We start from the raw sequence: 13,738 nt of genomic DNA on the forward strand, positions 1-13,738 counted from the left end.
ACCATTTATAAAACTTTATTACACAATGTTTTACAAATATTTTCATACGGTCCTTTTGTTTCTAATGATAAGCAAGCCCTTCTCATTTCGTAGTGATTGCAAGGAGGCAGGAGAAGCAGTATCCCTGTCTTTCCGCTCAGCTCACAAAGGTACCAAGGGAGACAACACTGCTAATGTTCGGTGACAACATTCTTCCATAATAGGGTCCCACAGAATCTGAAAACCTTAATTCTTGCTGTGACACTGCTCAGTTTCCAACATCATTCAAGATTTGACACCAACAAGCTTTGTGTTTCCACTTAGGAGAATGTTTGTAAATACCAGATGGAATTCTTACACCAAACTCTACTTTACAAAGACCATGTGGTAATTTGGTGGGGGTAGAAGGTAGCTTCAGCACCCACGTAGCTTGCTCTCAGGTTTCTGAATTTAAAACCGTAACAGCTGATTACTAAATGTAAACATTTCATTGAAATGATTCATTGAAAGCTGTGCTCCGTTATTTTCAAAACATTTTATTTCATCTGAATTTCATATGGTACAAAAATATTACACGCTTAAACATGTTCAAATAGAAAAAGTTCTTTCAGTTCTTTGGGCCACCTTCCTTGAAAGGCAAATAAATAAGAAACAAATCATATTATGTAGAGCATACACAGATAATTTTCTTTCACAAGAATAAAAATATTTGGACATTTTATACTTAGTACAGCTTTGTAATCTCTTTTATGTTAACAAATTTAGTTAATTGTTAGGAGGTACAGTACATATACAAAAGAACTCAGTAGAGGGCAGATATTTTAATCCTTAATTAAGAAGATGTCTGATTTAATTTTTTTCTTGTATTTTTTTAAGAAGATACTCCATTTGTAAATTCAAGTTTGGTTGGCCCTTTTTAGTCTTTTTGCTCAATATTTTGAATGCTTCCATTTTCTTCTTTTTATAGAGTCTTTGAGCTTCTTCTCTCTTTTGTTTTCTCTTCTCAAATTCCTAAAATTATTAACATATATACATTCCATTAGTAACAAACAACAGACGTATTTCAGTAATTGTGTTGAAATAGCTATCACCATGGAAATGCTTTAGGCTTGTCTTATATTTTGCAAAATGGGAGGGGATATCTGTCACCAAAGTAGTGTACCCTCTTTGCCTTTACACTGTAATGCATGCTACAATACAGAATAATGTAAAATTATTACAAATTTTTAATTCTTTGGATACAACTAAAATGAGAGCACAGAGGAAAGAAGGCATATTTATGTAAGATTTCATCATTTAATTAGATCTGCTAGAGTTAGAAGAGACTAGAGATTACCTATTCTATATAATACAAAAATCTTCACTTTCAGAATATCTGGTATTCTTTTTAATTTGCCATCTGACAGATTTAATTCAGGAAACATTTACTGACTATACACTAGGCAAAACACTGCTAGGCATTATGATTTTGATTAAGACTTATCATGCTCATTTGATTTGCTAAGATAAAGACTCAAATTCATTTGAGCATAAGAAAAATAATTCAAATTTATATGTAAACCGGAAAAGCACTATTTGAAATGCAGAACATTTTACTAAATTAAATATAAAAGTTAAACGAAAGTTCTTAAATAATGCAATATGTACAGTTTTGCAATTTCCCTGGTAACATATACAGCCCCCAAATGACAGTTTGTATTTGCATGGTAACATAATTATCAAAGTGCTTTCCCATCAGAGCATATTCCATTCTTGTAAAACTTTCATGCTAGGCTATTATCTTCATCTTACAGATGAGGAGCTGATTCTCAGTGATAATGAAAGTGATTTGCCTCAAATCCCAAATACCCAGTAGAGCCAAGTCTCACATCTAGATCTTGTGAATTCAAAGTCTGATTAGCACTCAAACTTATGATCTCCTATGGCATAGTACTTGATATATTTTAGTAAGCACAAAAGATCTGGAACTTATTTGTGAATTTAGGCATATACAGTCTAATTTACCTCTATGGAGTTTCTCTAAGCAAAGTAAAAAAAAAAAAAAAATTACAGTCTTACCATCTATTATGGGTGCTTCTTTGATTTCTCGTGGATTGGGTATTAGCTTTTATACTGACATTCGATATCTGTAAATTCTAAGAAACTGTCAATTTTCATGACTACAAAGCCCTAGTATTTATAAAGAAAAATTTAAAAGGATACTAAATGTTTTATAGTATAACGGTCCTTACCTTATCTGGTATACTATTTACAAAGGTGGCAGATATCAGATGGTTGGTCAGAAAAGAGTATAATGTAACAAGCTATGAAACAAATGTCCATTACTTACATAGAGAAATGTTTCTGCTTCACCCTTGTCTACCAGTTTAAGAATCATGAGAATTTTAGATGTTAAACTTCCAGATTCCTTATACAAATTCTTAAAGCTAAGACATAAAATAATGTCAGTGCCATCTTTAAAGTAGGTTTTGATTGATGTGCTATCCTCTTTAAAGTGACAGATTAATATACCTTCAATACAAAAAATAAAAACCACAGAGTAAACAGAATTTTGTTGAAGCTGTGGATAATTTTATTGTACTCATTTGAAAAAGACTTAATTTTGGGTTTCTGAATAAAAAGTGGTAATTTTTTGCTAAGTTAATCTAGGCAGCTTAATAGGCAAGATCAACTCTTTAGAGAAAAGAAGGATTTTATTCTAATGCCTCTGATTTTTACTTACTTCAGTGTAATATGATGATAATCATCTATACTTTACTTACATCAGTAGGTCTCAAATTTTATTACACTAAGAATTTCTTGAGGCACTTGTTAAAAGTGCAACTTCTCGGACCATACCCTTGAAAAATGTTGTCTCACATGCTCATAACCTATGAGCAGTGACTTTAAAATCCTATTCTTTTTTTTTTTTTTAAATCCTATTCTTGACCAACTAGTATCTCTTCTCAAAGATAATATAAACGATCAAGGAATTTGTTGAAATTCTACAGTTCTGCTCAAACTACTCATTTATTCAGCAAATATTTACAGAGAACATACTACATGCACATACTAAGAAACACAGCTTTACATGTATCTACATTTAGAATACATTTTTATTTTTTTTAGAACACATTTTTTAAAATAAGTATTTTAAAAGATCTTACTTGTTTCTTAGCAGCACGCTCAGCCTGTACTTGTTCATATTCTTCCTTTGCTTTTTGATTTGATGTTTTCTTTTTATTTTTCTTTGAAATAGTAATGGAGCTTTTTAAGATAAAGAGATGTAAGTCAAAGGATTAAAAGTGACAAAACCAAAATTATGACTCAATTATGTAAAATATAGTACTTGCACAGTAAGATCTCACTGATGCAAATTAATAGAGCAGGGAAGAGAGGCTGGCAGAAAGAGAACAAACCCTTATTAGTAAAATATCCAAATAACATACTAGAGTTACAGCTTTCAAGACATAATTAAAAAGTGGTAAATGGAGACTCTTGGAGAAATATTTCAACCAGGGACAATACAGAAAGCTTTGAAAGATCCTAAATGTTAACAAACAGGAAACTAACACAATGGCAGAAATGACTGAAAAAGGCATTAAATTGAAGGATGATAGAAGTTATGGATGACATGAACTTTAATCCCAAAGTGCTTTGATCGTCTCTTAATTCATCTACTCAGTCATGAATGACCACACCTTGAAGGTAGTCCCCATTTATAACTATTCTATCTTGGAAGTACTTCTCGGTGTCCCCAGACACTTAGGCGCAGATTCCATCCATTTCCTCAAGCTATCTGATTAAGTAATTAATCTTCTTTCTCCCAGTCTCCCAATTTTTCACTACACCAACTCATAACCACAATAAAACAGGTTTCAGCAGCTGCTTAACAAATGCATAAATTACTCATCACCAGACTCTATGTATTGTCAGTCTTTTCTTTGTTCTTTCATAGTTAAGTACCTAGAAAGAAGAGTAAATAGACTACAATAGTCACTTCATATTCACTCCTTTTTTTCCCCTTCATATTCACTCCTTAACTCTTTGCAATCTGGTGTTTGCTCTCTCCAATGAAACAGTCCATGCCAAGACAGTGGTGACCTTCTCACCAAATATAAAGGTTGAGTCAATGGGCACTATTCAGTCTCATTTAACTGACCATTCACTACTTTTGAAAATTTCACTCCCTTAGTTCTAGTAACATTCTTCTCTCCTGATCATTTTTTTCTTCCTTGCTCCAGGCTTTTCCCCAAGTGTTTCTCTTCTTGGTCTCCATTCTTTAGACAAGCCATGATCATATCCGAGACCATGGCTTTAGATGCCACATGGACGCAAGGTCAAAATCTTAGTAAGGGTTATCTATTAAAATCTCCCCCAAATCACCAATGATTACCTAGACCATAAATCCAAAGACGTGGTCTTAGTCCTGTTTTTCTTGGACTCTACAGTATTTGATAGATGACCAATCCCTATTTTGCACAACTTTCTTCGGCTGACTTCACTGTCTCTGTATTCCCCTTTCTCCAATTATGACAGTTCTATTTAACTTTTTCAATAACTTTTTCCTGCTTTGACCTCAAAATAAGTAATCTTTAAGAATATGATTGTTACTCTCATATCATGTTTCATGGTTTAACCCTCTTCACCTCAATTATTACCAGGAATGACTGAAATCTACATTTCTATATTTGCCAGAGCTTTACATCCATTATTAAATAATATGATGCACAAGCCTACTAAAAAAATTGAATTTCTAATGTCTCTGTCTCTATCTCCATTACACTTTTTCCTAGGTCTTATTTCCTGTTACGTTTACGACAACTAGTTAACAACTTTAAAGTACAGTATTTTAGTGAACTAAAAAGTTACAGTCCCAAGTAACAACTGGATTTTCTGCTGGTTTAGGTTTCAACAGTTTTTTAACTTGAGATATGTGTAGAGAAAGTTTTGTAAGTTAGCTCTTATAAAACCGAAGTGTTATATAGTTGTGCCATTTGTTTTTTAATTGTGACCAAGTCTATGTCCTCTGGAAAAAAAAATCCAGAATAGTATTAACAGCAGCAGTTAACATTCCTGAAGCACTTCCTATGTGCCATTTGCCTTTTTAAGTACCTTATATAAATGAACTCACTTCCCAACATCATAAGATGGGTCAGAGATACCATGGGTCTACGTGAATAATCCATTCTAGAACTGTACAACATGGCAGCTCTGAATTACATACTTATTATTGTTTCCATTTCAAAGAAGAGAAGAAGACACCAGGCACCAATGTGTCCAGCTCCAGTCTGATATGAACCACTACACTATAATACCTCTCAAAAGTTAGTTTTTTTTCTAAACACATGTTAATAACAGGAGTTAACCATGGTCCAAAAAAATTAAATATACTCAAGAGGCTGAAATCCAAAATCCAGATCTTTTCATTCCAATTTCATTACTTCTTCCATTAACCTAAACTAGCCTCACGCAGTCATTTAAGCTAAAAGAGAGCTTCCTTGAAAATATTTTCACATAATCCACTGTGATTTCTATAATGCTTTAAATAAAAAAAATTCGAATTCCATAAGCTGTCCTATAATCTCTTTCATAAAACACTACTTATATCTACAACAAAGGATTTGAGGGGTGCCTGGGTGGTTCAGTCAGTTAAGCATCTGACTCTTGATTTCAACTCAGGTCATGCATGATCTCATGGTCTTGAGACCGAGCCCCATGTTGGGCTCTGCACTCAGCGGGGAGTCGGCCTGAGATTCTCTCTCCCTCTGCCCCTCCCCCATTTCGCTCTCACTCTCTCTCTAAAATAAGTAAAATCTTAAAAAAATTTTTTAAAATAAAGGATTTGAAAGGAAGATAATACATACTTTATTCTTATGCTACATTGTTCTGATGACTGAGGCTGCTCAAAACTACAATGTTCTCCTGACAAAGCTTGGTCGATGTCACACTGTTCCTTTGGCAAAGGTTGATCAGCTTGTTCTTCTGACAAAGGCTGTTCAACTTTTCTAAGTTGCTTCCTGAGTCTTTTCTCTTCAGCTAAATAAAGATGTTTCAGATGCTCAGGGTATCGATCTGTGAATTGGGATTCCTGTGAGGTTTGAGCCTTCTTTTCCTTCCACAGCAATTTCTTGTAATTTTGCTGAATCTTCAGTTTTCTTCGGAATGCAAAGCCTTGTCCTATTGAACAATATGTCATAAATTATTTTCTCAGAAAATAAAATTGCATGAAAAATGTACCTGTTAATTTAAAATGGAAAACTTTTTACATCATCACATTCACAAGCTAGAATTACACTAATTTGCTTTAAATGTCATTTCAAGAAAACAAGTTTAAGGGAATGGAATGAATAGTATGTTGGTCCTTTGCAAAAAGACCTGGCTAAAATCAGTCATGCACGCTCAGTGATAATCCCAACGAAGAGAAAATGACTACAGTTACACAACTCCAATTTGATTTTGTACCCAGAATCAAAACAAATTCTTTAATACATCTAAAACGATTAATCTAGGTCTTCAATACTTAAAAAAAAAACCCTCACATCAAATATTTTACCGTAGAGAAACACTCTACGACTAAACTAATTCCTACGAGAGATGGTGTATGATTTTCTGTACAACTAGCAGTTATGAGAAAGTTGAACTTATTTAAGACTTAAATATTCCAAATGGAATTTGAGGAAACTTGCTCACAGCAAGACAAATAAAAACACAAACTAAAGCGAAGCAAAGGAAGATCGGTAAGAAAAGGCTGGAAAGCTTTGGACCCATAGATGCTCTACGGTTTCATCGGAAAACTGCAGAAAAAAACAATTCTGATTAAGAATGGGGTTAAGTCGGGGGAGACACTTAAAGAATTACTGTTAGCAACACTGACTCATCTTCCCATTCACAGTTCTCGGAGCCCCACGACTTCAGCGGGTTTAAGAATGGCTTTCTCTGCCCCAAGGGGGGCCGGGTCTGGTTCCTAAATCCTTCTTCCCTGCTCCGGCGGGTAGCGTATCCTCCGATTTCGCAGGCCTTAAGATTTGTAACAGGCTGTCCTCTTACATACCCTCGCGAACGCTCCCCGCGAAGGCCTGCGGATGATTAAATCGCCAAGTCCTCTGCTTCACGTTCTTATTCTTGAATCCGACCAAAGAAACTCCTTGGCTACGCGTCTCAAAATCCCCTGCCGACCACTCCGCTCCCCGCCTTACCGGCGCCATGGCACACCAACCAACTCACCAGAAAAACGCAACGGACGCTGTTAAAATACGTCATGAGACAAAAACAATCAATCACCCAACTAGAGTCCAGATCGGAGTTCTATTCATCCGGTCTGTTACTTGCGACCGAGCCCTCGCCTTGCGGCTACGTTTGCGCCACCTACAGCCCGGGAGGGTGAGCGTCATGGCGGCTTCTTTCCCGCTCCCAGTGACCCAGGACCTGTTCACGTTGCGTGCCACGTTGCAGGAGCTGCTGCAGTTCCTGAGGAAAGCCCTGTCCATTTCCAATGCACATACGGTGGACTTCTACACGGAGTCCGTGTGGGCGGAACTGGTCGACTTGCCCCCGGAGACCGTGCTGAGGGTACTGAGGAAGGCAGTGGCAGAGGCGGAGGCCCGGCCCTCGGAGGCGCGCCTCCTGGTGGAAGCTGAGAGGCAATCAGGTAAATGGCAGGTGGGCGGGGCGGGCAGGGAGTGGAAAGACCGTCCAGTCTAGCAAAGCGTCTCCCTAGCGTTAAGAAGAGCGGAAACAGGTGTGCTGCATGGCGGGCAGAGGCTGGCTTGGGGGCCGCGGAAGTGGAGTCAGGTTCTTGGCGGGGTGGGCCCGGGACTTTCTTCCGGATTCTCTGTCCTTGGGTCCCTGGGTATTTCCCAATTTTAAAGAGAACAGGAAATCGCGCAGGGGCGTTTGAGTAATTGGACATTTCTTGACTGGAGGGAAACAAGCAAAACAAGCAGAACAAGGCGGAAGATAAATCAACACTTAATAAAACACACCAAAATAATTTCAAATATTGATAATGGCCAAGAAAAAATAAAAACAGTTCAACGTGATAGCGATTGTGTGAGGAGGCTGCTTTAATTTAGGTGGGCAGAAGCCTGAGAAGGCGCTAGCCTGCCGTGAGCCACAGGAAAGGAATTCAGGTTCTGGGAACCGCAGAGGCACGGAAGAGCGGGGCTGGTTGAGGTTTAGGAGGAAGGTATGACTGACTAGAGCCAGGCACTGGGAAATGGCAGGTGTGATTAGTGTGATGGGAAACATTTGGAAGGACTTAATCTCACTTACGTTTGAAAAAATAATTTTAATAGTTAATTTGGTTATTTGAAGAACAGACTAATGGAGCAGCAACTGAGGCCGGTTAGAAGGTTTTTCAATAGTACAAGAGATGATTGTATCAGGGATTAGGATGGTAGTAGTGAAGAATTGGAATATGTACTAGTTCACGTGAAACTGTTATAAAGTATCTGCTCTGTGCCATGAATTTTTGTAGGCTCTGTGGTTTCTTGCCCTCGAGAAACTTAGATCCTGCTAAGGTGAGTCCATTTTAGAAGTAGAATGATGAGAGGACTCCATATGGCTCCTACTTTGCTTCTAGGCATTCCCAGCCTTGCCCTTGGTAGTGAACTTTATTCACTGAGCGTTCTCCAAAATGCAAAGTACCACTAGAGTGGCCTTCTGTAACAGGACTTGGTAAATACTGGTTTCTTTAAAGTTACTGTTTCTTGTTGAAAAGTTAGACATCAGTTTGCTCTCATAATACCCAGTACTTATGATAACATGGCAATTTGGAGACTGTGTCTGTCCTGTAAACTGATGTATTTCTAGCACCTAATGAAACACCTGGCTCAGTGTACATTTGTTGAATGAATGAATGAATGAATGACTTGTGGTAGCTTCCCAAAAAAGAAAGGAAACTACAGTTAAATATGAAGCCCAAGACTTTCATATGGGTTTTCACACAATGGAAGAATTAAATTGTTTATATATCCTAGTAATAATAATATTATTTGATATTATTTACCCTGCAGTGTGCTAAATATTTTCTTGCGTATTTTCTTTTTCAACATTTAACATTTTTACATATATCAGGCTTTCAAGACGGGTTCTGTTTTCCACTATTTGTGGAATTGCAACTTGAAGTTTACAGTTTGCCAGGGTCACAGCAATGGAGATTCCAGCCTGGGTCATCTGAGGTTTTCACCACGGTGATAAAAGTTTACTCTGAATTATTTAGGAGTAAATTACAAAGGCCATTTATTACAAAACCAACGTTTTTATGACATGAATACATTCCTTATTTTTTGTTTTGTTTTTATTGTTTCCCCTTTAAAAATGTAAGAATTGTTTTGTTCACTGCTGTATCCCTAGTACAATGCTCGGTTAAATGGTTAATAATATTTGGCGAATGAATGAATTATACTACTTATTCATTATCTTGGGCTAGGAATAGAATATTACCATCTTTTGGGAAAACCTTACAACCAATTTTTTATTTATCCAACAATGGAAACTAGACTACATTGTTTATTTTTGAAAAGTTTCTGACCTTGCAAACTTTTATACAAAATATTCAATTGTACAAATGGTCAGCTGCCTGTAGTATTAAAAAGAATGAATTTTATAGCTTGTAAGGAATACTAATTTTTATTCACACTAAGTTTCTCTATCACTATATGAGGTCTGTTTGTGTCAGAGAAGAGCAGTTTTTGCTCTTTGACTATATTTGTATCTTATTAAAGCTTACATCACATGGTTGCTATGTACAGTATAATTTAGTAGTTAAATTTTTAGGCTTTTGTTCAGATGTGGTTCAAATTCCAGTTCTACCACTTACTAGCTCTATCACCTTGGGGAAGTTTGTTCATTCATTCACTAAGTGTCTCCTGTGTGCTAGGAGCACTTTACTAGGAGCTAGGGAAATAGCAGCAAATAAAACAAACAACAACGCCTACCTTCATCTTGCTTGCATTCTAGAGGGAGAAGGCTTTTTTTTTTTTTTTTTTAATAATGCCACAGAGAAAAATCAAGTAGAGAGGGAAGAATAGATAGGGGAAGTGCAGGAAGAAAGTATGCTTGCAATTTTAAATAGGTTGTTCCAGCAAGAATTCATGTAGATAACTAGAAAAGAAACCTAGATAAGGAGAAAAATGAGTCATGAAGCTATCTGGAGGGGAAGTGTTACCGAGAGAAAGGAAGTGCAAAGGCCCTGAGATGGGAGCATGCATGGTGTGTTTAAGGAGGACCAAGGAGACGAATGGATTTCCATCAGGGACTCACCAGAAGTACGGTTTTCTGCTGGTTCTGTATGAGGAGTTACAAATAAACATAATTCCCAGAGCTGCACTGAGTTAGTGCATGGTGTGTGAAAGTACACTGGCAGTTTGGCCCAATCATACGGTGTTTTATGAGACCAAGTTGTTTCTGAAGATCCTCGGTGTAGCTATGTTAGTAGATTTCACTTGCCAGGTGATGTTATGGCCTAGTCAGCATCCTGAAAGTTTCTTCAGTGTCTGTCTAAAAAGAACTAGAGAAAAAACCTTAATTCTCTAAAATAAAAAGGAAAAATGTTGAAAATAACTGTATTTTATGGGTATAAATTACAAGTGTTATGGATTGAATTGGGCCCTCCCAAAATTCATGTGTTAGAATCCTAACCCCCCCATTGTGACTATATTTGGAGATAGGGCCTTTAAGGAGACAATTAGGATTAAATGAGGTCAGTAAGGGTGGAGCCCTAATCCAACAGGAAGAGGAAGAGACATCAGGAGGGCACACACAGAAAAAAACTGTATGAGGACACAGTGAGAAGGCAGCCATTTGCAAGCCAAGGATAGAAGTTTCACCAGGAACTATCTCTGCCATCACCTCTATCCTCCAGAACTGTAAGAAAATAAATTTCAGTTGTTCAAGCCACCCAGTCTGATATTTTGTTATGACAGCCAGAGCAGACTAATGCAATGGGCTTTGCAGACAAGACTGCCAGGGCTCAAATCCTGGCTCCACTTCTCGTTAGTTTTGTTAACTTGGACTTCAACTCTTTGTGCTTCAATTCCTTATCTGTAATAGGGATAATTATAGTGCCCATTGATGGGGTACTGTGAAAGTAACATTAGTTAGTACAATAATGCCTAACAGATAACAGCACTTAACCCATTCATTTATTTGACTCCTGTTTATTGAGTACCTTATACCTACAAGGCTCTGTTCTAGGCCCTACAATTATGATCCTGGATGCAACAGAATTCCTGCCACATAGAGCGTATGTTTAAGTGAGAATAGATACATAGTAAACCGTATTTATATATGGTATATGTATATATAAATATAAATAAATGAGATCAAGTGGCAGTAAATACAATGAGGAAGAGCAAAGCAGGGAAGGGGAAGTGAAGATGATGGGTATATCGTAGAGATGGTATTTTAGATTGGGTGATCAGGGAAGTCTTCTCTAGCAAGACAAAATTTGAACAGAAACTTGGAGAAAGTGAGGGGAGCCAGTCATGCAACTAAGTGAGGGAGGTGTTTTAGGCCAAGTGAAGGGCAAGCTGGAGTGTGCTGGATGTGTTGGAAGCACAGGAGAATGGTCCAGGGGAGTCTGCTAAGAGATAAAGTTTGAGAGGTGGTCTGGGGCAACTTTATTTTGTTTATTTTTTTAAAGATTTTATTTATTTATTTGACAGAGAGAGACACAGCGAGAGAGGGAACACAAGCAGGGGGAGTGGGAGAGGGAGAAGCAGGCTCCCCACTGAGCAGGGAGCCCAATGATGGGCTCAATCCCAGGACCCTGGGATCATGACCTGAGCTGAAGGCAGCCGCTTAATGACTGAGCCACCCAGGTGCCCCAAGGGGAGGGGGGCAACTTTATATAGAACTTTGCAGGCCATATGAGGGCTTGACCTTTACTCTGAGCAAACTGTAATGCTCTTCAAGGATTTTGTGGGGAGTGTGATACGTGATTTATGTTTTAAAGGTATGATTCTGGCTTCTGTGTGGAGAAGAGGCTTTCAGAAGGGGAGGGTGGAAGCAGGAAGACAGGATATGAGGCTAATAACACAACTTCACGTATTGGCAACTTGAAGAAGTCAAATAGTTTCTCTAGCAGATAATAATGATAAACAGTGGCCAGATTATTAAAAAAGAAAACAACTACTGGAAGGTTCTGGAAGATGACCAAAGGTAGGTGATAAGAATTTACCATAGAAGGTTTCTACTAATTGGGTAAGAACTGGGGATTAATGGCTTTCTTGCTTTATTTTGTGCTCCGAGCCCGGCTAGATCTGGCAGTGGAAAGCTGCATCCTTACCAGATCATGGTAGTAATAACAAAGTTCAGAGATAGAGCAGATGGAAATTTAAGGGGTATATTCTGGAAGCAGGACAGCTACAGAAAGGGCTGAGATCTAAAATGGAAGCTCTGCCCTGGATGACTTCTAAGTTTAGAGGTCACATGCGTGGTCACATGCAGAGTCCAGCATTATTGCTGGCAAAACTAGGGGGATAGTGAACCTTTGAGAGAGAGTTTCTGGCAAGATTTGCAATTTTACTGCACCTTTGACAGAGCATATTTCCCAGAGTGTACACAGCATTGGTGGCAAAAATTAGGAGCCTGATTGAATTCATGTATTTGAGGAAAGAATTCAAGGCTTGTAGAGCAAGTGGAAATTTGGGCTGGGGAATCCTGGAAACAAAGGTAACCACAGAGAGGGTGAGCCCTGCAATCTGACTATAAAATCTACCCAAATTCTTGTCTGCTGCTGAACTGCACAGGTTCAGGGATCCCCTCTGGGGGCAGGCTAGTAAATTGGTAATTGAGCAGAGACATCAGCGCTTCACACTGATGGGAGATAGATTTCACAGTTTGAGTCCAGACGGATTAATTTCAACTACAACAAAACCCTTAGAAAACAAAATGGATTCACTACAACAAATTATCTGCAATTCTGCTTTTTAACCCAAAACTACTAGATGTGCAAAGAAACAGTGTGATTCATATTTAGGAAACTGATTCCAAGTGAGCCCTGATGTTGGATTTAAGTAGCTTTGTTCACCGAATTAAAGAATAATGTGACCCAGGGGGAAAAAAATGAGTTAATAGGAGCTCATTAACACCAGCACCAACTAGCCACCAATGTGAGATATCATGGAGGCAAACCCACCAGCCTCAATCAAGCCTTCAGCAACTGCAGCAGCCCAGCCAACATCTTGGCTTGTTTTGTCTATGCTCAGACATGATAATGGAGTAGTCATGGTCACAGACCTTGTCTGATATTGGTTGGTGTACTGTGACATTTTTTTGTATTCAGTAGGGAAGACTGTGACCTGTATGTCAGTGCCAAGACAATTATGAGCTGACATCTGTCTGTCACAGCTGATTTTTTTTTTGCTTTTTCAGAAGTAAAATTTTACCTGTTTTGCAGAGTTGTAGTCAAGATTAAAGATGATGTACTATCGCACCCAATGTAGAACTGGGAATATAGCATGGGCACAATAAATTGTGGCTGTAAATGATGATGATGGTCATGATGATGATACTTAATAGTGGTGATGGTGTCTTTCCTTGAAAGACGTATAAATTGTCAGGAACTTCTGGAAATGTATATGCCCCCTGTAACAACCTCTATTCTCTGCCATATTAACAAATGTCACACTGTTGTCATTGTCCACTGGCTTGTCTGTAGTTACAACTACATCATTAGCCATATCCACCAAAGTGCAGTGTTTGCTTTTTTCATTGTTTTATTCTTAGCACCTTGAACAGATTCTGGCATAGAGCTGAGGAAAGTAAATGATTC

At 37.9% G+C, this 13,738-nt stretch overlaps 2 protein-coding genes across 5 annotated transcripts in view; one reads left to right on the forward strand and one right to left on the reverse strand.

The window, feature by feature from the left end:
- Window positions 1-495: 495 nt before the first annotated feature.
- CCDC59 (coiled-coil domain containing 59) lies at window positions 496-7,553 on the reverse strand. Its single transcript, XM_028105471.2, has 4 exons — window positions 7,013-7,553; window positions 5,826-6,138; window positions 3,126-3,225; window positions 496-990 (listed from the first exon to the last, which is right to left on the reverse strand). Exons 1-4 carry the CDS (start codon window positions 7,164-7,166, stop codon window positions 829-831), a joined length of 729 nt encoding a protein of 242 aa, XP_027961272.1. The 5' UTR covers window positions 7,167-7,553; the 3' UTR covers window positions 496-828.
- Window positions 7,307-13,738, forward strand: part of METTL25 (methyltransferase like 25) — a 182,168-nt gene continuing 175,736 nt past the window's right edge. For all 4 annotated transcript variants that reach the window (XM_088025281.1, XM_028105469.2, XM_028105470.2 and 1 more), the window contains exon 1: window positions 7,307-7,609. In XM_088025281.1, coding sequence (XP_087881407.1) covers window positions 7,351-7,609 — 259 coding nt within the window. In that variant the 5' untranslated portion in view covers window positions 7,307-7,350. The remainder of the gene's footprint in view (window positions 7,610-13,738) is intronic.

The sequence above is a fragment of the Eumetopias jubatus genome, unplaced genomic scaffold (assembly GCF_037043125.1).
Source record: "Eumetopias jubatus isolate StellerSeaLion01/CBP00866 unplaced genomic scaffold, mEumJub1_p1.0 scaffold_8, whole genome shotgun sequence".
NCBI lineage: Eukaryota > Metazoa > Chordata > Mammalia > Carnivora > Otariidae > Eumetopias > Eumetopias jubatus.

What these genes read in the sequence shown, in the direction of transcription:
- CCDC59 (XM_028105471.2), bottom strand. Translation starts at nt 7,166, where the DNA reads ATGGCGCCGGTAAGGCGGGGAGCGGAGTGGTCGGCAGGGGATTTTGAG. An exon ending in CAATGTAGCATAAGAATAAA is followed by an intron (nt 3,226 to 5,825) that starts GTATGTATTATC and finishes TATCTTAAAAAG; the next exon opens with CTCCATTACTATTTCAAAGA. An exon ending in AGCGTGCTGCTAAGAAACAA is followed by an intron (nt 991 to 3,125) that starts GTAAGATCTTTT and finishes TAATAATTTTAG; the next exon opens with GAATTTGAGAAGAGAAAACA.